Source organism: Microtus ochrogaster, linkage group LG4, assembly GCF_000317375.1.
Source record: "Microtus ochrogaster isolate Prairie Vole_2 linkage group LG4, MicOch1.0, whole genome shotgun sequence".
NCBI classification, from domain to species: Eukaryota; Metazoa; Chordata; class Mammalia; order Rodentia; family Cricetidae; genus Microtus; species Microtus ochrogaster.
In genome coordinates, this window is record NC_022030.1 from 49,765 (window position 1) to 74,253 (window position 24,489).

At 36.3% G+C, this 24,489-nt stretch overlaps 1 protein-coding gene across 1 annotated transcript in view; it reads left to right on the top strand.

Moving 5' to 3' along the window:
- The first annotated feature begins 1,808 nt into the window (after positions 1-1,808).
- LOC113457654 (laminin subunit alpha-2-like) overlaps positions 1,809-24,489 on the top strand; it is a 96,735-nt gene continuing 74,054 nt past the window's right edge. The window contains exons 1-2 of the mRNA XM_026786226.1: positions 1,809-1,975; positions 11,779-11,891. Of these exons, the coding sequence (XP_026642027.1) occupies positions 1,885-1,975; positions 11,779-11,891 (204 nt within the window). The 5' untranslated portion in view covers positions 1,809-1,884. The remainder of the gene's footprint in view (positions 1,976-11,778; positions 11,892-24,489) is intronic.

Here is a 24,489-nt window from a genome sequence, read left to right on the forward strand (position 1 = left end):
AATATCTAGCAATTTGGTAGTGATGTATGAGAGCTGAGATATCACTTGGGTTGATTTATTTACTTCTAAAGTTTTGGGACTAATTACAATATTTAAAATATTTTTGTGTTTTTACTATTCTTCTGGTCAAAAAGAAAATTCAATAATCAAACGCAAACAGATCTGAGTTCAATCAATTGTTTTAAAATACTCCTTCTTGTTTTTCTTTTTAAAAAAATTCTTTCAGTGCAATTCCAAGGTCAACTAAGGCTATGAGTGAATACAAACCATATGTTTCACATCAGACTGTGGCAGTGTTAAGAAGCTAGACTCTGGGGTCAGATGCCTTGGTTGTAAAGCACAACCCTGCTGCTTGCCATCTGTCTCCCAGGCAAGTTGTTTAGCAGCTTGATAAAGCAGAGGTAAAGCAGCATGCAGATCACATGGCTGTTGTGTGGCACAAATGAGTCCATGAAGATGAAAAGCACTAGAGCGATGGCAGACATTGACAAAATAGTTGTTAATATTCTTGAACAGAGGCGGTTAATATGCGTGAACAGAGACGGTTGCTATTACCATAGGCATCTGGTGCAGACTGATATTTATGAGCTAACATGTATGTCATCTTTCCATCCTGCAGATAAGTTGAGTTCCAACTCTGTCTTCACCACGTGTTAATACTTGAAGTTAAAGCAGAAAGAGTCTATGAACTTATGAGTCCAAGGGTCTCAGGAAAACACCATGCATTGAATATAGCTAGGAAGAATTTTCTGTCTGAAGTTGAAATGATAGAGACATATCTGGTTCTGATACAGAGCTGAGACAACCTGAGTGGCTAGAACGTTCCATGCACAAAGCAATTCTACTTATTTGTCATCTCAAATATGTCTTCTCCATGATGAGGTTTCAGTTGAAGAAGGGCTTTAAATAATTAACTTTATGGTGCTGCCATTGAAAGGAGGTTCATGGAATGCAAATTGTAAATATATGTGTAGCAGATCTGTCATCACCTAAGAGGAAGTAAAAAACCCCACTGGGTTCTGAGCTGGAACAAGAGGCCTCTTCAACTTTGCACTTAGATGGACCTGTTTAAGTCAAATCCTTCCATTAGACACAAAGAAGGAATTTCTGGCCTATGATCATTGACTACTAGGTTTATGATAAAGTTTTGGTAGCACAGAAACAAGCAACAAATAATTGTTTAAGATCTCTTAGCGCTCTTTTTTTCTCTAGTCTGTATATGCACATGTTGTAGCAGCAATTTCCACTAAATGATAATTGGGGTATAAAAGGACTTTGTTGACTCCTCTTAGGAAGACTTGGCCTCCCTGAAGACAGGATAAAAGATGGTGTGGGTGAAAGGTGGGGGGGGGGGGGGGGGGGGGGGCGGGGGGACTTGGGTTTGTTTTTTAAAATTGGAAGGGTTTTTTTTTTTAAAAAAAAATTAAAAATCTTTTTTAAAAGGGTCATAAAAAACATAGGTATGTAGCTGTACAGAAACTATATATGATTAGAGCTTAATACTGGGTATTAAATAGCTAAGATAGAATACAATAGATTCAGATTGAAATATACCATCATATCAAATACACAAAGGCTATTTTTAAATATATACTTGAGACATGACTATTTAATTAAATTTTAAAGTAAATAAAAGAAATATTCTTTTAATAATGTATTTTGATGTAGTGCATTGACTTAAGTCAGGTGTTTAAGTCGATAATTATTTTATTTTTCATTGATTTAATTTCTTGAAAAAACAACTTAGTTGCGCTTTAAGCAAAGCACAGAATTGTGACATGCCTTCATCTGTTGCTCCTTTTAGGTTTATTTCCTGCTGTCCTGAATCTTGCTTCTAATGCACTCATCACAACCAATGCAACATGTGGGGAGAAAGGACCCGAAATGTACTGTAAGTTGGTGGAGCATGTCCCTGGGCAGCCTGTAAGGAATCCTCAGTGTCGAATCTGCAATCAAAACAGCAGCCACCCGCACCGTATGTATTATATGTTTGTGTTACATGTATTATACATTTGTATGGCAATGGATGGAATAGATGATAAAAAGACAGGGAGGCCAAGCTATATTAAAGTCAAAGGATTTGTGAGCCTAAGGTTTCCAGAATTTTCCTTTTGGTTGTGTTTCTTTGTGGTCTGTTGTATGATGCTGTTTGTTTGTTCTTGACTGCTCAGCCCCGACATAGTCACACAGAAACTATATTATTTGCAATACTGTTTGGCCAAGAGCTTAAGCGTATTTCTGGCTAACTCATATGTTAAATCATCCCATCTCCATTAATCTGTGTATCATCATGAGGCTGTGGCTTACCAGGTAAAGTTCCGGGGTCTGACTCGGGCAGGGCTACATGCCTTCTCCCTGACTCTGCCTTCTTTCTCCCAGTACTCAATTTAGTTTTCCCCACCTAGTTTTGTTCTGCACTGCCATAGGCTCAAAGAGTTTATTTATTCATTAACCAATAAAAGGAACACACAAACAGAAGGACCTCCCACATCATTTTCCCATTTCTGTTTATATAAAAGGAAGGTTTTAATTTAACATAGTAAAATTACATATAACAAAATAGGTATCAAACAAGAATTAGAGTTACAATAATTATATCTACTTTATCTTTATCATAACCAAGGAAAACTATAACTATATATTCTTCAACTCCATCAAAGACTCCGGAAGAATATAATATTACCTAAGTAAACAGAAAGTGCATTGTAAACAACTTTCAAAACTCTAAAATTGACAGAGATATTTTGCTGCCCTGGACAGTCACCCAAAGTTCTTCTGTAACATTAGGACATTCAGTCTTCAACCCACAGGCCCATAGTATCTGACAGACTTTTCCACGAAGCAGGAAATTTCAAAGATAGTTCCACCTATATTAGCAGTTTGTCAGTCACTTTCTTCTGTGTCATTCAGAATGTCTGTCAGACTCTTTCACGAAGCAGGAATCCCGAAGGACTGTCTCATCTTTAGACAACTTTAACAGTCATTTTTCCGTGAGTCTTGCACGTCCAGTTCATACAGCATAACACCAAGCAGGAGAGGCAAGAGCAGTTTCTTGCCCAAATGACTAGCAAACTCCACAAGGAGCCTCTTTGATGACCTTCATCCTCTTGAAATAATTGGTGCTGCCAGGAGCAAATGTGTTTTGTTGTCTTGAAGAGTCCCAAGTTTTTAAAACATTTTAAATGCCATATTCTTTAGTCTTTGAAAGATTTGAAGGATGTCTATTTATCCAAAATACATCTCTGGATATCTAGAAAACCTAACTGACTACAAGATTGACTGTTATAGATAATTCTCTATTAACCTATATTTCTTAATTATATATTACATTTTTAAATAATCTGGACAAACACAATACTTAATCAAAACCAGAAATACATATATACAGTATAACAAAATTGACCTTAATTTGTATCAATAAACAAAGATCCATACCAATGCAAATCTCTATAGCGTATCACCCTTTAAATGTAAATAAACATTTATGACAGTATTTTGGAATATGGGCAAAGTTCTCTCCAAACTGCTTCCTGCTTTTTGTTGGGTGAAGTATTTTTGGGGGTGCTCAGAGCAACCTTTCGGGGGGGGGGCGTTCTTGGTTCATCAAACCACATTAGTCTGAAAGGATTTCATATGTTCTTATCCCCTGCGGAAACAAAAGAAAATCCTCTTTTCCAAAGCAAAATATCCTTAGACTCATATTTTGAAGTCAAGAAACCTTTAAAACATATGTTTGTTTAGCATAGCAGTTCCCACAAGCAAATGTCTCTCTGCAGTCAAAAAATTCAAAGAAAACATCATAATATAATAATCCGACATTCTGTGTATATTCTGTCTTTATGTGGCTTGTTTTTCTTTACTTTTTTCACCTATTGCTGTCTGTACTCTGTCTCATCTGTCTATATTCATTTTCTTCTCTCTCCTGAGGCTATGTACATTTACATAACACTGTGGCCTATTTAGAGGTTTTTTTCCATCTGATTTTATCTTTATTGTGCATCTGTAATTCTTTCCTGACCAGGAAGTCTTCTTAAAATGCTAAGCGCTTCTTAAAAACCTAAGTGGCAGCATTGCTAGGGCAAATACAGCCCTGTCTGCTTGCTTTGCCCAGTTCAACGAGGTGGAAGTCCATTTTCTGCTTCTAGACTGTTGCGTGGGAGCCACACTCATCACCTCAACTCTGGTAACCAGTTGGTTCATGTTGCCACCAAGTAACTTGCAGCATGCTGCCAATAAACCCCATTTAAATGCTCAGCCTCCTGAAAGAGACAGAGTTTGAGTTGGCAGCAAGGCCCAGGAAGCCACTGTTTCAAAACTGTGTGGATTATTTTTATGTTACCACTGAATCAGGAAGACCTTTCTTAAAGGAGCATGCCATCAGCAAAATGCTGGCCTTCAAGTAGCTGTGCTTAACTCTGTTCTTTTGTGTCTAAAGTTACCTTTTAAGCTTTCTCAGGTTTTATGTGGATTTAACTGGTACACATTGGGCCTCAATTTGTTGTAGAAGATTTCTGTCATGCCAGGTCCCATAAAAGAAATCCCACACTAGTTTATAATTGAGTATAATAAAGGGTTGTTTATTTAGGGGTAGACTCACAGATCATAGTCCTCTGATATAACAGGGTACAGCAACTGAATCCAGCTGCCAGAAAAGAGAGAAAGAGAGAGAGAGAGAGAGCATATGTTTGACATCAGCATTTATAGTATAATAGGCCACACCCAAGTGGGTAGGTAACTTAATGGCTACTGGCTGAAGGATTTCCTAGAGCAGTGGTCCCTCTTAGTCCTTCTATAAACATTTTTAGCATAAATATCCCATCCATACACCAAGTTCAATAATAAAGGGGAATTCACTAGTTGAAGTCTATGTCAGTAGCTAAGATAAAAAATATGACTGATGCTGGGGATATGGTAATTCACATGGAATTTGACTATTCATTGGTTACTTATTTTCTAGGTATTGATCTTGAGATCCAAGGGGAATAATGTATGGCCCTGTCTTCAACTACTGAGCCAAGGGTTAATGAACACATGTCCTGAAGTGAGAGAAAAGGTCATAAATTTAGTCTCAGTATAAGAGAAGGCTTGCCTGATGAAACCATGATGAAGCTGGCAGCCTAGGTCAAGTATAAACTAAAGAGGTTAATAAGTGAGGAGAGGATGAGAAGAGGTCAGAAAGGTGAAAAAAAATCAGAATAAGATAGAGAAAAGGCTTTCCTGACAAGACCATGATGAAGCTGGCAGCCTAGGTCAAATATGGACTGACGAGTAATGAGAGGATGGTAAAGAAAGTTGAGAAAGAAAAATAATTCAGAATAAGACAGAAAAACTTCCTTGTCAAAAGATGTACAAATAGTTAGGAAGAACTGAAATTTTCAGACAGCAGAGTCTCAATACGTGTGGCGTGTGGAAGCTGCTAATAGCTTAAATGAAGGATCCTGCCAACCCAATATTGGAGTGGCCAATAAGAGGTGAATGTCAAGCTTTCTTGTTGGCCTCTGTGAACCATGTCCCTATGTCACAGAATAAGAACAGGTATTATAGTCAAAACAGAAGCACAAAATAAGTTTATATTCTTCAATCTAGAGAAAGTATAAGGAAATAAGGAAAAGTGGATCAGGCACTAAGAACTTGCCTAGAGAACCTATGTACAAAGAGAGAGCCATGCACAATAGAGGCTGTGAGAGGAAGAATAAGTGAATTATCAAGGTAAGTCATGCACACATATAGAGGATGTGACACAACATGCCATATGGGGGGAATTATATATAATTTGCTTTAGCCTGTAAAGAATTTGTATGATAAAATGAAATTATTTAAAAATAATTTAGAGATGAAGACTGACTTACAGATACGTTTTAGAAAGTAATATGTCTGTATCTATAATGGTTGCCTAGAAAAGAGATTAGTAGAGTAAATAATGGTAATTGAGATAATGTTGAAGATATAATTAGACAATTTTCTCATTTTTTCAATTTTATTCACACATTGTCTTTAAATACAGTTTTAGGTTTCCAGTTAAATAAAGAACAAAGTATCAAGGTTTTGCAAATATCCACCCCCTCAGCATATGTGTGGCCTCCTCCATAGCCTTGCAATCTTCATTATCCCCACTGTCTAAAGTGCTAATTTACACCGTTGAACCTATATCAACACATCATCATCCAACTGTCACAGTTTACATTGGGTCTCACTTTTAGCAGTGTACAGTCTATAGGTTTGGACAAATATGTAACATTATTTTGCCATATTTTAATACTAAGGAAAATACTAAGGAGAATAGATTAATTGAGCTATTCTTAATGGAAGGGAAGGAAAGAAGAGAGAGAGAGAGAGAGAGAGAGAGAGAGAGAGAGAGAGAGAGAGAGAAGAGTAGCTAAATGGCTTTATATCAAATTTAAAGATTTTTAAAAATTGGATATAATATATCCATACATATGAATGTATGGACACTTATATGAACAATATTACTGATATTGTAAATCCAGGGTCTTTGGAAAGTTAAGGTATTTCATAGAGGGAATCCACAAAAAAAAAAACCTTTCATATCTTTTTGTGACTCTGGTGTATGCATGGAATTGGGCAGTGTTAACACAGCTTGGGTTTACAACAACTTGGCTGTATGCTAACAGCCAAGAACCAATGCCAGAGCCCTGAAGAAGCTTCACTAGGTAAGAAAATTACGTTGGATAATCAAGGCTGGTGATGAAGAAAACTATTTCAAGCCAGGTAATCAGGAGAAAGTGATACCAAGTGAAGAGAAAAGAGGGTGTTATTCGTGGTGCAGATACGGAGTAGGGTAAAAAGAGAAGCAGCAAATGTCTGGACAGACCCTCAAGGAGAAGGCAAAAACAGTAGAGAAGAAATACAGAGTAGTAGGGAAACTGAGGCAAAAGCCAGAAAGTAAATGAACTTAGGGATAATAACTTGTACATTCACTGGGAATGAAAACAAGTTCTGTTGGACAGAAATCACCATCTATTCAGGGAATGGTTTCTCAGTTTTCACTAGGACATGGAAGCCTAGAATCCCAGACATGGTAGTAGGTGAATGATGGACATAATGTGGTGGGACTGTGCAGCTGTGTGCTTAGGCTAGGATAGGAAAGAGGGAGAATTAGAGAGATGGATGAATGATTATGCTTACATGAAATTTATTAAATATAAAATTAGCATTGATGTATATTGCACTCTAAGTATATTAAATAGACAAATATATTTAAATATGTAAATGTGTTATACACAACAGAGAAAGATGGAAGAGAGTAATATCCTAGAAACAGTGATAACGATGCAAGTTTGGGGTGGAAAAGAATTAAGTGGAGACTCTGGTTGGAGAAAAGGATGACTCATTCTTGTCAGGCAGAGTCACTGATCCCTCCTGTCACCTGTCTGCTTTAGGGTTCTGTGTTTGGGGTCTCTTGCATCTCAGTGAAAGAAACTCATGTTTTGATGTAGACATACAAAGTTTTTCATATCAAAGCCCAAACTAGTTCCTTCAATGAATCGTGGTGCATAGGAGGAGAGCTCCGATTTCTGTTTGCTCACATGGAGTCTCTTAAACCTGTCACAGCCTGCATTTACTTTGTGTTATTTTTAAGTGTGAGCTGCTTCATTACATTTCAAAATCAATTTTGATATTGGAAACACAGAAAGAATAAACTATGACGGGAATCAAAATTTGGCAATAAATACTTGAGGAAAAGTTGTAGTAACAAATGATAAATTTCCACAAATTCAGGGGCCTTCCAGAATAAACCCGTAAGGTTTGCATTTAATCACCATGCAAAGAAAATGAAATGAACTTTCTGGCTGTTAGTAATTTGTTTTTCTTAATTAAAACAGAAACAGTTTGAGAAGATTATATAATGGTTCCACAGCCAGTTTTCAAATGTAGTTGGCTCTTTCTTTGATTTGTATAGTTTATCCTTTTTGAGGAAATAATATTTCTCTATTTTTTAAATAAAGGAACTCTGCCAACAATTAATCAGTATTTGCAATTAATTATGAGTATTAAAGTGAAATTATGGCTAGTTGTTGATACATATTCTCATCTTTTTTCCTGGCTCAGTCTCATTTCAATTTGACTTGAGGTAGCAGATATCAAAATTTTCAGAAAAACAGATTTTCTTGGCAATTACCAAAAACCTATGAATTCTGTTAGAATCATGTCTGCCTGTGTGCTTTGCTTCCACACATGAGAACAACAACAGCAAAAAGAATTAGGAAGATGTGGGAATGTTTTCTATATCTGTTTTTCTGTAAGAGCAATGGCAATAAGACTTCATGTACGGCTCTGATTCCTAATGTGCTGATTTCTGCATTTGCTCAACTACCAGAGACATTTGTTGATATTTAGTTGTACTTCAGTGGATTGCTGTTTTTATAAAGTGACATTGTACCTGACTCCAACAGAATTCAACTGGCATGAATTATTAAATATATTCGTCAATTTTACTTTCGGTATTGAAACAGGATGCCTCATCCCAATGAGCTATTGATGTGATAAGACTTGGTTCAAAGTAAAGTCCAAGGAGCACCAGAGCTGCACTGAATTTCCAGTGGCAATGCTTTATTACCATTCTGTCCTTTATTATATGTCTAGATGAATATATAAACATCAGAATTTAAGTTCATGTTTTAGTTGAAAATAATATAGAAGACCAAATAGATAAAATTAACATCAAAATTTTTACTAACTGAAAATGACAAATTTAGTAAGCATTCTTTCATGTATGTGTGCATTGAGTATTCATGTGTTTATGTGTCCTGTTGCATGTGAAAAGGACAGAGGATAACCATGAGTGTTGGTCCTTAGGCACTCTCCATCTCTGATTTTGAAGCAGGGCCTATCATTTGCTTGGAGCTTGTCAAATAAACTATATTGGCTGGGCAGTGAGCTCCAAGTATTCTCCTGGAAAAAGATCCAACATAATCCAAAATGTAGCAGGGCTCTGAGATATTAGGATAATTCTTTCACCGTCCTAAGAGCACACATATCCCATACTCTGCTGCCTGGGGATAATCATGACCACAAAATATTGTGTTGCTGATATTTTTATCTTCAACTTTTATTAGGTTTAATTTGTCTGCAAGATTCATAACAATGCACATTTTTAACGGGCTTATAATTTATTTCAGTACTATACAAATATTTTCCTCATAGTAGTAGCACATGTGGGCAGATCCCTGAAGAAAGGGATCGCACTCAAATGATTTCACTGATCAATTATAATAAGAACAATGAATACAGTGCTCCACAGTCTTTATAAAAGTAAAAAGGATAAATTTAACAATTTTTCCTTAATTTGATATTCTTGTTTTATTTAAAGATAATTGTAGGTTTCTAAATGTCCATTAATTTATGAATAAATTTTGAATTCATGGTACACTGAATGAGGGTATAGACTCAAGATTACTATTATTTATAAAACTGAGGGGAGAATTCCTATATTAACTTCCCAAATATATTACACACATTTTTTTTTCTGATTTTACATTTCTCTTAGAAGTTGAGTATCTAAAAATATGCTGTTGTGGGTGAGTTTTTACTATCCATCTTTTTGGCATAAAATGGAATTTAAGTGATCTGTTCATAGTCAGTTAAGTACTAAATAGTGGAGTCAAGAAATAGCTGGAATCAAATATGCCTGCTCTTTATACCCCAAGTCTTGTGGTCTTTCCTCCCATATCAGACAGAATACATGTCCGAGCTCTTGGATTCTGCTGACAAATTAAGAGGATAGGTTGATCTTCATATTGATAAAATTTGTTCACTCTTTAGGGGTATTCCTTCAACTTAAAATAAGGATTGTTTTAGGGTTCTGTAGAACAGCATTGAACAAATGAATATATAGAAAGGGCCAGAGAGGCCAACGATGGCTATTTTCACATGGAAGAAGCTAAGAACAAAGAAGCTCAGTTCTAAAGACTGTGTGGTTCAACAATCCTAACATGGTGTTGAGGTCCTGGGGGCTTGTGCAGAGCCACTGATCTTCAATGCATGTTGGAAACCTGAAAAGTCTGGATTCTGAGATGAGCAAAGAAAAGCAGCAAAGGCAGCAACAGAGTTGATAAACTTTCCAGTGAGATGTGAAGGCAAAACCCAAAGTTTTTCTCTTGGAACTCCTTTTGTCTAGGCTGAAACTGGAAGGTGCATCCATGGTTTTGGACAGGGATGTGAGCAGTTGTCTGTTAATTGATTCCAAATCCAGTTAGGCTGAGAACCCAATTAACTACCACACTTTAACTCTGAATATTTTCTGAGACAGTTCATTTTGTTCAAGTTCCCAAGACTAGTACTGCAGTGCACACTTATACCAGAATGAACAGCAAGATAACAGGGTAGCAGAGTGATGTGGGATTCCCCTCTCTAGGCTGTGAATACCATTGGTGAATAAAGAAACTGCCTTGGCCTGTTGATAGGGCAGAACTTAGGTAGGTGGGAAAAACTAAACTAAATGCTGGGAGAAAGGAGGCAGAGTTAGAGAGAAGACATGTAGCCCCTGCTGGAGACAGATGCTGGATGGAACTTTACTGGGTAAGCCACAACCACAGATACACAAATTAATAGAGTTAGGTTAGGTTAGGATATGAGTTAGCCAGAAATACGCTTAAGCTATTGGCCAAACAATATTGCAAATAATATGCTTTCTGTGTGATTAATTTGGGTCTGAGCTGCTGGGTGGCCTGAAAACAAATTAACAGCCCTACCACAACAGCAGAGAATCTCACCAACACTTTGTGAACATTGCAGAGGGCAGATGTGGTAGCTCCTGCATGAAGTCTGAGGGACTTAGACAGCATTGAGAACAGAAACAGGAACACAGCTTCCACTCTTGCCATCCTCAGCCAGATGTGCTCCATGCATATTTAGAGAAAAGATCTAGAACTTGTGAAATATGAGAAAAGTTTCCAACACAGCCAAAAATGTAACAAGGCTGTGATATGTGGGGATATTTCTGTTCTGAGATCTGTGTGATGAATTCGAAGGCACAAGAATCTTAGAGCTCCTGGCTCAGAAGGAAAAAGAGCTATAGTGAAAGACAGTCATGGTTGGAGAAATGGCTCACACGTCCTTCCTCGTCTCCAGTCTCTCTTTGAACCCCACAAACAGTTCTGTCTGGATTGGGCTCAGGAAGGAAAGCCTGTGCTTGGTTGGTATATTGGAGTTTCATGGGCCAGTCTCCTGGCTTGCAAATGTTCATTCGATTCCTTTCTGGAATGGCCAAGTGAATGTTGTCAAGAGGGTTAGGGGAATCTCTCGGTATAGTTCTAAATTATGGTAGGAAGGTAGCAAGTTAAAGTCTTGTTACAAAAGAAAATCTCTTAGGCAGGAAAAGGTATTATTTTATATTAAAGCCACATACAACATACATACTGGATTGTTTGCATCTCAGAAGTAAAGAATGTGTGTGAACAAGCAATGTTCAAGCATTTTTTCAACAGGAGAGTTTACTTTATCAAATGAGCAGCACACTAGTTGGATTTCTGTACGATATCTTGGCACTTTGTTTTTGTAAGTATCTTTAAGGCTTTCTGTTTTAGTTGGTGGTCAGCATTCAGTACCTTCTGTAGCCTAGACATGTCACCATTTCCTGCCATATTGTGTAAAACTATGAAACCACAGAGATGTGTCAGAGATTAAAATTGCTTTTTTAAATGCTTGTTATCTGAAGGCTTGGGCTACCTCCACACCTTGGTTTTACATTTTTTTAAGAGACAGCTATAAACTCATTATCTGGTCTTTTCTCTCCCCCCTCTGCTGCCGACGCCACAGAGAGACATCCGATCACAAATGCTATCGATGGCAAGAACACATGGTGGCAGAGTCCCAGTATCAAGAATGGAGTGGAATACCATTATGTGACAATTACTCTGGACTTACAGCAGGTAGAGCACCTCTTGTCATTTTCCGCTTTTGAAATTATACCCTGCATCTGCTATTTGTTTGGTTAGCAATTTTTAGATGAAGAGATGTGCTTTCTTATCACTATTATTTTCTCAATATTGTGACAAAAGATCCTACCCATTTCCTGTATAGCCATTTATTGATGTTTGGCACTTACTTCTAAAACACAACTCAAATGGATCCGTGTGGATGGTTTAGAAATGAATTAGAAGCCAACTGTCTCCTAAATAGTTGGGAGTAATGATAAAAATATGCAGATTAAAACTTATAAAATAAACCTCTTGCTACCATGCTGCTGATAGTATGTGTACTTATAAGGCTCTTGAATAGCAGGCTCTTGAGTAAATTGCTTCTCATTACTTAGAGTTGTGCAAGCTGTAACAGCTGATTCTCAAATTAAACTTGGATGACTAAATGAGATACTAGGCTTTGTACTTGTATAAAATTTATGTTGGAGGTCACAGTTTGTGTTGCATAAGTCCACACAGTTAACTCTCTTATTTTTCTTCATGATACTACATTCAGACTGAGTTTAATAACCAATATCATCCCCATTCCCAAATTATTTAGGCTCACGTATGGATTTATGATGGAATTTGAAAAGACATTCCCATAATTTTTGCCCAACACATAATAAGATAATGTCATTGACCAAAGGTTAAGAAATGTTGAACTTACTTAGATAGATTATTATTTAGTCTGTTTTTCTTTCATTTCCTTGCATCATCATAGAAAAATCTTCCACCAGCACCTCCTGTGCGATATGAGAATGTGGTGAAGATATTTAATGACACAGACACAGTGAGATAATGGTTGTCATGGGATGCCATGGTGTGAGGAAGGAACCACTAGCAGAATAGATTGACACCAGACCCAAGAACTAACCATCTCTTCTCTAGGATCTTGGCCCTTCTTGGTGAGGTGCACATATTCCTGAGCTATGCATGGCTGCTCAGGGAATGAGCAACCTAGCTGATCTCATGGTACATGCTCCTGTATCCCTCCCTCCAGGGACTCCATGGCACCCAAGAAACTGGATAAGAGTAGGGTCCCAATGCTGCTGCTGAATCATCAGTGAACCCGAGTTTAATTCTACCCATTAGAAGAGTATTAGCCTTTAATTTGTTCTTACTTCATAAGAAGTCTCAGAGTACTCTCTGGCCATGGGGTGCAAATGGCATCATGACATTCGTTAGGTCAGTTGATCTGTGAATGAATTTCCAGAGGATCTTAACCTCAAAATGGACTTCCTTTTTTTTTTCTGAGTATAGACAGCTTGGACTTTTATTGATCCCAGCAGCCATTTGATCATTAAAATTCAACCTTTCCAATGAAGAGAGAGACTACAGCCCATTGACTCAGGTCTTTGCCAGGGATAGGGAATCAATAGTGAAGGTTTACTGTTCTCATTTATTCTCCCTTTATTTTTATTTTAGATTGCACATGGATCAGGAAAGTCAATTATTAGTATCGTGTGCACAGATTACTTAAACTTCCTATTGAGCTGGACCACAATATCATTTATTTGTTATCCAGTGGTGCATCAGTTTTCCTTCTAATTTACAGCCATATGATGCAATCACAGGTTTAAACTTCATGCTGTATAGCAACTAATCCGTCATTAACTTAGCAAGTCAGAGTTTACCTGAAAGTCATGTGCTTTCATTGAAGGCAGGCATGTATTCCTGTATTTCATGTACTGATTTCCACATGAGCACATGATATCCTCAGAAACAGGTGTTGTTTTCTGTGTTTATGTTTCCTGCTACGTAGTATAATAACCTTAAGCTGACTTGACATTATAAAATATCTTCTAAAGTTATGTCTTCAAAACAAGTGAGCATGGATATTTATAATAAAGCTTGACCCAATTCTGAACTCTGAGTTCATCAAGCTGAACTGGTTCATCAACTATAGGCTCAAAAGGTCTGATAGTGTGGTACTCACCCATTTTCATATTTATGTTTACTTTTCCCTACTTCCTAAAAATTAGCCTAATATATGCATTTAAAAGAAGGCAGACTCATATAGCCTATTTCATGAGGTAAGCACTCATTTCTACTTGACCCAAGATTTAAGTTTAGTCAATTAATCATGTTAAAAATTAATCATGTTTTATAGCCAAGTTTTTTAATAGAATTCATTATACCAGAAGGGGTTTCACACTTTCATGTGACCTCTGTCTGTGGATTAACAAAATTCAGAAGGTGTTCTGGTACCTACTCAGCTACAGGATAGAGATGCAGAAGAACATCTTTTAATGCAGGGATAACCAAGGAAATGTGGATATTCTTTACTATCTCACTTGCTCCTCACAGCATCCATTGAGGCAGCTGTTGTTATTACTCCTATTTAATAGCTTTCAGAAGGTTTAACTCTGAGACATTTATTGCCAAATAATTAATCTTATATCTCCTTAGAAAAACGGTACTACCAAGCGACTTTGCCTTTGTGTGGAGAACTTTAGTTATGGATTGCAAAGTTAAAAGCTCCTATTTTATAGTTGAAGAGCATATAGAAAAGTGAACTGTCCTTCTCTATAAAGCTGCTACCAGGCCGTGGTGTGGATCACACCTGAAGTGTTCAATTGCAAAATTAGAAGTATTCTAGAATGCCGTAACAGGACTCTGAAGACCTGAACCTTTAGAGCTCATGAGAATCGTTGTTTTTTTTTAAAATATATTTCTATAAATAGCTCAGGTTCAAGGAGTGACCACCTACTGTCTTCCTGGCTTCTATTGAGAGAGTTTTGCTAATGTCTGTGCTACTAAAGACAGATAGTTAGATTTCTCATCATCATGTTTCTAGCATGACATAACATCTGTCTTTTTAAACACATCCCAAAGGAATACCTTGTTACTAAGCATCATACTAGCTATTGTTGCCTCAGACTCAAAGCAATGCTATAATAAAGAATAGGCTAATATCACTGGCTTTCCCTGACTCAGTGAAAGATTTATTTCTTATAATCCTGAAGTATACATACAAATCTTGGCAAGTACTAGTTACTTTGTTTATGTATTTTTGACTCTTCTGAAAAAGCTTTTAATAAATTACTATTTTAAATATCAGGAGCAGTCATTGAAGTGGCTTGATCAAATCATCACCAATTACACTTAGAAGATTCTTTACTGTTTTAGCATTCGAGATAAGCACTAAAACAATAAGACAATTTATTCACAAAAAGTAGCTCCTTATTTTATAAACAGATTGTTTTCAGACATTTATTACTAAGGGATGTTAACATTTCCCAGTTCTGTTTACTCACAGCCTATCTTGAGCAAATGATTTAATCACACTGTGCTTTGCCACTGAGATTAGCAGAATAAATATTACATTGTTGCAAGAATATAGAATAATGATTATAGCACTATAACAAATTCCATCTGGCAAGCATGGCTATTATTAGGATGTAGAATCAGCATAAACTCATGTAGAAACTGAGCTGTTCCACTGATATATACAAAAAAAAAAGCCCAACATCAGGATGATGAACAAAATTGTATGGCAAGTTAGATGATCATAATGAATGCTCAAAAATTCACAGGATGTTCAAATATTTCTTTTGTGTCATTTTTCAAATGCCTTGTGACTATGCCATGATTTCCAATATTATTTTGTTATTTGTAATCTGAGTGCTTATTTTTTTGCTGTCCTTGGATTTGCTTAAGGGAAACGCTGACTGATAAGTAATATAACACTGCAGTCATTTTTTTTTAATTTTGAACTTTCTTTTATATGAATGTGTGGCTGATTTCCACAGAGGCTGGAAGAGGGCAGCAGAAACCCTGGAAATAGAAATATAAAAGGTTGTGAGCCATCATGTAGATGAAGGACTCAAACCAGTTTCTCTGGAAGAGTAGCCAGTGCTCTTAACTGCTGGTTCATCTCTCCTAGCAGATGCTGAAATGATGTTTTTAGTAGACTTTGTTAGCATGTATGAAAAGTCCTCCTCCTAGGCAATCCAGGAATTATCTGGAGTTAGTTACACTCACATGCAGGCATCATTTTGTCTTAATCAGCCACTCACTGAAATGCATTGATTAAATGAGATTGTCTTAACAACTGTGGGGACCTTATGCTACATACTATTCATCTAAATATTTTATTCATTGACATTGTAGAGCTCTATTACATGAGACAGGCTGGCACTTTTTTTTTCAAAAAACTTTTATTTATTTATTTTTTTTAATTCCTAAACTTTGTTTTTTTTCTGTTTATTTATATATTAAAGATTTCTGTCTCTTCCCCGCCACCGCCTCCCATTTTCCTCCCCCTCCCCCAATCAAGTTCCCCTCCCTTGTCAGCCCATAGAGCTATCAGGGTTCCCTGCCCTGTGGGAAGTCCAAGGAACCCCCACCTCCATCCATGTCTAGTAAGGTGAGCATCCAAATTGCCTAGGCTCCCACAAAGCCAATACGTGCAGTAGGATCAAAAACCCATTGCCATTGTTTTTGAGTTCTTAGTAGGCCTCATTGTCCGCTATGTTCAGCAAGTCCGGTTTTATACCAGGTTTTTTCAGACCCAGGCCAGCTTGCCTTGGTGAGTTCCCAATAGAACATCCCCATTGTCTCAGTGTGTGGGTGCACCCCTCGCGGTCCTGAGTTCCATGCTCGTACTCTCTCTCCTTCTGTTCCTGATTTGGACCTTGAGATTTCTGTCCGGTGCTCCAAAGTGGGTGTCTGTCTCTGTCTCCTTTCATCGCCTGATGAAGGTTTATATTCAGGAGGATGCCTATATGTTTTTCTTTGGGTTCTCCTTATTTAGCTTGTCTAGGATCACTAATTATAGGCTCAATGTCCTTTGTTTATGCCTAGAAACCAAATATGAGTGAGAACATCCCATGTTCCTCTTTTTGGGTCTGGCTTACCTCACTCAGGATAGTGTTTTCTATTTCCATCCATTTGTATGCAAAATTCAAGAAGTCCTTGTTTTTTAAGAAAGTTAATTTTGGAAAAGTATGGAATTAGTATTTCAAAGTATGTATCACTATATTTTGAGAATCTGTGTAACTGGAATAGAAGACATTGTTCCTAAAGCTTAGGTTATTTAATAGGATTGAGTCATTCTTCAACAGTAGTGCTTATAACTTTAGTGTGAAGGAATCTGCCCTCAGTGGGTACTTGTACACATGTACCTACTCCCTCCCCACACACACTCACAGGAAAAAAGATTCAAGTCAGTGTTCTTAAAAGTTAATTACTTTTTCATGTTAAATTATTTAAACATAAAGCAAAGAAAACCAGCCCACAAATCCCAATCCCATAGAACCTAGACAACCATGAGGACCCTAAGAGAGATATACATAGATCTAATCTACATGGGAAGTAGAAAAAGACAAGATCTACTGAGTAAATTGGGAGCATGGGGACCTTGGGAGAGGGTTGAAGGGGAGGGGAGAGGCAGGAAGGGGAGCAGAGAAAAATATAGAGCTCAATAAAAATTAATAAAAAAATTTGTTAATACCTTTCTACATTCTCATGGCTCAAAAAAGTTCGGGAAATTTACCAATAATCAAAAATTAAGCAAAACTTTCCTGAAGAAATAATATGTTGAAAACAATATTTAAGAAAATTAAAAACACATTGTGAGGTAAACATAGAAAGACACCACAAAAAGCAAAAGGAATTCTAAAAGTGATCAGAATAGTGACAAATACCATGAAAAGGAACAAAAACTCTTTCAGCCAACTGCTGTTCGTCAAGGAATAAACAAATTAATCCCTGAGTTAATAGAAGCCAGGAAATAATAAAAATCAGAGCAGAAATAATGAAACTGAAATGATCAACAAAATTAGACTTCAGAAAATATATTAAGAATGTTAGCAGAACCTAGCTAGATTATGGGGGGGGGAAGAAAAGATTCAAATGAGATAAAAAATAAAAGAATAGATTACAATAGATAACATGCAAATTGAGCATATTTAAGATTATTGTAAAAAACAACTGTCTATATACCAATAAATTGGAAAAGTCTAAAAGACCTGGATATATTCTTAGACAAGATATACTCCCAAAGCTAAGTCACAAAGAAATAGAAAAAAAACCCAATGGTCCAAAAGAATAAGAGGATTAGTGGTAGGATATACCTTTAATCCAAGCACTTAGGGGACAGAGTCCACAGATCAAGTTTCAGGACAGCCAAGGCTATACAGGGAAACACTGTCTCACTTGCCCCAAAAAGACAAAGGAAATTTACCTGCTAAGAAATGTCTCCCAGAAAGAACAGCAAGATGACTTACTGGATAAACATGCTTTCCATGAAGCCAGAGGGCCTGAGTTCAGTCTCTAAGGCGCACATGGGGAAAGAAGGGACCTGCCTCCCATAAGTTGTTCTCTAATCTCCACACACAAGTTTTCACACAAACATGTATATGCACTCACATGAGCAAACACATGTACAAATGTACACATGAACGCAAACATACACAAAATTAAATAAAAAAGAAAATGTTTTTTAAAGTCTCCCAGGACCTGATGGATTGCTGAACTCCACTTAACATTTAAAGAAATGATACCAGTCTTTCTTAAACCCTTTCCTAAAAATAAAATCCTTTTTTAACACTCTGGAATGCATTTGTATGAGAACAGTAATATATTGATATTAAAGCTAGACAAAGACACAAAAAAATTACAAGTCAGTATCATTGTTGAACCTAAAATAAAAAGTTAGCAAGTTTAATACATTATCACTTTAAAATGATCATTCACCACAACCATGTAGAATTTGCTTTTTTTGCATAAGGACAAATCAATACATGAAAGTCTTCCCATGTAATATAGCATAAAAACAGGATAAGGATAAAAATCATGATTTTTAGTATATTGTATAGAAAATACATTTAACAAAACCCAAACTTCTTTTATGCTAAAATCTTTTTTTAAAAAAAAACTGACTATCAAAGGCACAAATATCTACACAGTAAATTTCATGTTAGAAACACCCAATCTAACAACATTGTAACTGACTATCAAAGGCATGAGTATTTACACGGTAAATTCCATGTACAGCATACCCATAGCTAACAGCATTGCATTCCATAGTGAGCAGATGTGTTGAAATAAGAGCGGCGGAGCTGCGTCCCCAGCACCCGGCCGCCCCATGGTTAGCTTAGCTTATGCCCCGAAATAATTACACGGAAACTGTATTCTTTTAAACACTGCCTGGCCCCAATAGTTCCAGCTTCTTATTGGCTAGCTCTTACATATTAATCTAACCCATTTCTATTATTCTTTGTAGTCCACAAGCTGGCTTACCAGGAATGATCTTAACCTGCGTCTGTCTGGCGTGGGAGAACCATGGCGACTCACTGACTCAGCTTCTTTCTCCCAGCATCCTGTTCTGTTTTCTCCGCCTACCTAAGGGTTGGCCTATGAAATGGGCCTAGGCAGTTTCTTTATTATTAAGAAATCATTCCCACATCACAGATGAAGGAATTTCATGGTAGACCAGTAGCAAACCAAAGGTGCCCACTGGTACCACATCCCTCATTATGGTACTAGACGTCTTAGCTAGGGTAATTAGGGAAGAAAAAGAAATAAAACATCCAAATAAAAAATGTGAATTTTCTCAGTTTACAAATTATGTATTCTTACATACAGGGAATCTACCACATAGTTAAAACTAGCAAAAAAAGAAGAAAAAATCCTTGAAATCATGTTACTATGCAATGTCAATAAACTATCCAAAGGAAATTGAGAGGACATTACATAATTGTATAAGCAATGTAAAATGAAATAGGGATACATACACATGAGGAAGAAAGTGTAGTCTTTCTACCCTATAATCTATAAAGCATAGATAAAAGAAATTTAAGGAGATAGAAATAAACACCGCCCATCTATTGTAGTTTTATGTGGCACAAGGAACAAATAAATCCCTCGCAGTTTTTTCTGCAAAGGTCATGGAAGAGCTCTGTCCTCATGGCCCAGCACTTCCTGAAGGTTTTGCCTTGGAGTTAGGACACAAATATTCAGTTCACAGAAGGCATACATTAAATGTTTTCACCAATTCTCTTTCCAAACCTAGTCCAAAAGTCTGTTACTTTTTCTCTGTCTGTGTAACTCTTATTTATAACATTGTTTGAGAAAGGCTCCAATTGTTGTAACTCTTTTGTAATCCAGTTGGAAACCACAGGCTATATTTAATTGTTTATTTGTTTTTGTTCTGTTATGGGTTGACATTTTGTTTTTCCAAATGCTGAAAAAATGGGATGTAAGGTTGGGGACAGGAAAGACTGATATAAAGCTGCTGCAATGATATTTAAACAAGGGTCAACATATTAACTTGTTTATTTAATTAGCAACAGAGATAGACATGAGTCTAGTGCCATCATGAAACACTATTTGTAGATATATGTCCCTTTACAAGAACACTAACTGACGGTTGCGGAAGTGCTCCTTTAAATCACTGGATAATTGGATTAGTTTATAAAATGTAGGAACAATAGAACATAGGGAAACAAGTCACTCTTAAAAAGGCTGTCAGAAAAGATCTGTTAACATTTAAATCATAAGAACTTTGTGATGGGAAGACTGAATAAGACTTCTGAAAATAGACCAAATGAGGGTGATTTTCCCAGCTGTCTGATGGCTTCCACACATGAAACATCTTTATTTCATCATTTTACTGGAGTCTTGTGTTACTTCATTTTATTCTTAGAATTTATGCTTATTATATCTTACTGTACTTAGTCACACATGTCTTAGACTTGCAAATTTGGGCCATTATACATATATTGAGTATAATTACAATGCCTATTTATAGGTAGATATGATTTACTTTCATAAATATAGCTACATGTTTCAGTTATAAGATGGATTATATGTGTTTTAATTCATAAATGGGACATGATTTTATGTTACCCTGGCTGTAAAATGTAAAAAAATCCTAAGAATGAACATAATAAGGCTAGGGAGACATTAGGAAGCCTATCCTCCTACTCACCTGTCACTTCTTGGTTAGTTCTTTGACCTTCACTAGATTTTCTCCTTTTGTGCTCCTCAGTTGGGTCACATATTAAATGTGACAGTGTCACTGCCTTATTAAGAGGATTGGTATAAGGAATAACTGATGATACGGAGGCAATGGCCTCACATACTGCTGCATGTATAGTTGATATGCAGTAAATATTACTTCCTGGTCTTCTGTCCTGGAAATGTGTTGAACAGAGAGAAAGGCCATAATTAACTCTCTTCTGTAGAGAAGAGAGGCTATAATATAGAGACATTAAACAAAATTTAGAGTAAGTTCAGAAACAGTTTAATTACTGAGACTATTTAAATTATGCATACATTTTATGTTGTATGCAAAATATTTTATTAAATATATTTAACTAAAATTTACATAGATAGGACCTGAAAAGTATCACTTTGTCATTGAAGCACTTTTATATTTTTTTCATTTTTTGTTGTTATATATTCCAGATTGTTTGGTTTTAATCAAGAACTAACCTTGTTAATCACTGACATATTCATTATATGAACTTTATATGAATGGTTTTACTTTGCCTTATTTTGTTACCATTTACATAAATATTTTTCTATTCCTTTTTTGTTTTGGTTTTGGTTTTTTGAGACAGGGTTTCTCTGTTTAATAGTTCTGACTGTCCTTGAACTTACTCTGTAGACCTTGTTGTCTTCAAACTCACTGAGATCTGCCTGCCTCTACCTTCCATGCACTGGGCTTAAAGATGTGCACCATCACTGCTGGCTTCTAGTCCTTTATTAATTGAAACATTTTGTCAATTTCTTTTTTGACTCATAACCATATATAATTGAGTTTTGAGGTTTTATTTTGTGTGGAACATATGCTTTTAAAATAGAACATGTTTTTTATATTTCTTTTATGTACATATATATACATGAATAAAGTATACAATATTTTTGCCATAATAAATGCAAAAAATGCTGAAAATTTAGTAAAAACTGAATATTTGCTATGTACCTATCCAAATAGATATCATGTAGAATGAGATAATATGAAGATTAAATGATCTCTCTTTTTCTAGCTCACACCCTACCTCCTTTATTAGTTACTTTTCTATTGCTGTGATAGACACCACAGCCAGAACAACTTACAGAAGAGAGTTAATTATGGCCTTACGGTTCTGGACGGTTAGAGTCCGTGATGGTGGATCCAAAGTGGCAAATGGCTGGAGCAACATTTGCCAACTTGCATCTAGAATTCAAGAGAGGCTATGGAGAGTGCACATGGCTTTCGGGACTGCAGAGCCCACCCCAAGTGATACACTTCCTCCTGCAAGGTTACATCTTCTAAGCCTTCCCCAAACATATCTACCATCTAGCATCCTCCAGCACTGCCAAGCTCAGTTACCAGCCTTGGATAGACTCTTGGCCACTGAATGGCATTTGTAGATGCTTTTGTGAATGGTGTCTTTCTAGGGAGCAGAAAATTCCTAAGGGTTTTTCTTTCACAAGTTAGAAGCTTTACTGGAGGGGGTATTGACATAAAGTCACTGTTCCCATAATCTCAATGCAGATTTAACCTTTTCTAATGTTACTGATCTCTTTAAGTATTATAGACTCTCTTCCAAGACAGGCCTTGAATCATGAGTGCCAGTTTCCTTTTCTTCTCCACACCGTATATTTTGTATTTCTTTTATTGTAGACATGCATAAAAGTAATAACTAGCAATCTTGTGGTAGAGTCAATATTAGGCTTTCTTGAAATCTTCTCTACCAAAAAAATTAATCCCTTGTTTTAAAATTTAGACTTAGGCAAGTTCTCAAGATAAGGACCGAACGTACATTCTAGTCAAAATATCCAAAGAACAAATGATCTCCATTCTAGTTGTAACATTGGTCATTCTGAAACTTTCTGAACTTGGCTTCCACAACCTACATAATTCTCAGCATTATTGTCTTTCAGGCTCCTACCAGAATGGCCTTGTAAATTTCCTTTGAAACTATAGCATTCAATGGCTTTTCTAGGTCAAGGCTCAAAGACTTCTACTCACCCCCTGTCCAAAAAAAAAAAAAAAAAAAAAAGGGAAAAAGAAAGAAAGAAACATACATGGTCCTAGAATTTTAAGGATGTATAATTTAAAGAAACAAACCCCCTTTCTTCCTAAATAACCACCAAACTGCTCAGGTCACTGCAACAGTGAGGCCATTTGACTGATTTGACTATGCGATTTTCTCTGTGGTAGATTTTTTAATTCACAGAATAGAAATCTGTAACTAATGCTTCTTCAGAATTTTCATTTCTATGTAAGTTTAGTACTTAGGCTTTTAAAAACATTTATTCATTCCATCTACAAATATATTGGCTTATAATTGATAATTATAGGCTATTTCTATCTTTTAATTTTTTAAAAAAAATTATAGTATTTCTCTTGTACATTATCATATGTGTAACAGCATGATTCTTGAGAGCTTTCTAGCATTTACTATTTTGTCAGTATTTTCAAATAAATGTTAGCTTGGTTGATTTTAATCTCTTATCAGATCAATATGTTATATTGAATGTTGAAAGGAGGACTGCTTGTTTGTCCCAGCCACTTAGCCCCGAAATAATCACACAGAAACTGTATCAATCAAATGACTGCTTGGCTCATTCACTCTAGCTTCTCACTGGCTAACTCCCACATATTAATTTAACCCATTTCCATTAATTTGTGAATCACCACATGGCTGTGGCTTACTGGCTAAAGTTCTGGCATCTATCTCCCACAGTGGCTACATGGCTTTCCTCTACTCCATCCTTCTTTCTCCCAGCATTCACTTTACTTTTGCCTGCCTTGCTCTTACTGACCTGCTCTGCTATAGGCTCAAAGAAGTCCTTTATTAACCAATGGTATTCACAGGATACAGTGGAGAATACAACCTCACCTCCCCTTTTCTGTTTATATGAAAAGGGAGGTTCTAACTTTAACATAGTAAAATCACATATAACAAAACAAGCAAGAGTTATAGTTACAATATTTGTATCTACTTTATCTTTTATCATAACTAAGGAAAACTATATCATTGCCATCTATTCTTCAACTCCATCAAAGACTCCAGAAGGATATACTATTACCTAAGTAAACATAAGTGCATTATAAACAACTTCTAAAACTCTAGAAATGACAGAGACATCTTGCTGCATGGAAGTCACCCAAAGTTATTCTGTACTGTTGTGCACCTTCAGCCTACAGGACTATGGTGTCCTGCAGAATGTTTGTCAGACTCATGAAGCAGGAACCCTGAAGGACAGTCTTATCTTTAGGGAAGTTCCGCAGTCATTTCTCTGTGGGTCCTGCATGTCCAGTTTATGAAGCCATTCAGAAAAGAGCAGTTTCTTTCCCAAATGGCTCACAAAATCCCTAAGTAGCCTCTTCAATGCCCATCTTTCTCTTGAAGTCAATTGGAACTGTGAGGAACAGATGCAACTCATTTTCATGATAAGTCTTAAATTCTTAAAAACATTTTAAATGCCATATTCTGTAGTCTTTGAAAGGTTTGAAGAATACATATTATCAAAAATACATCTCTATACATCTAGAAAATCTAACTAACATGGCTATAAGCTTGACTATTATAGATGACTATCTATTAACCTATATTTCTTAATTATA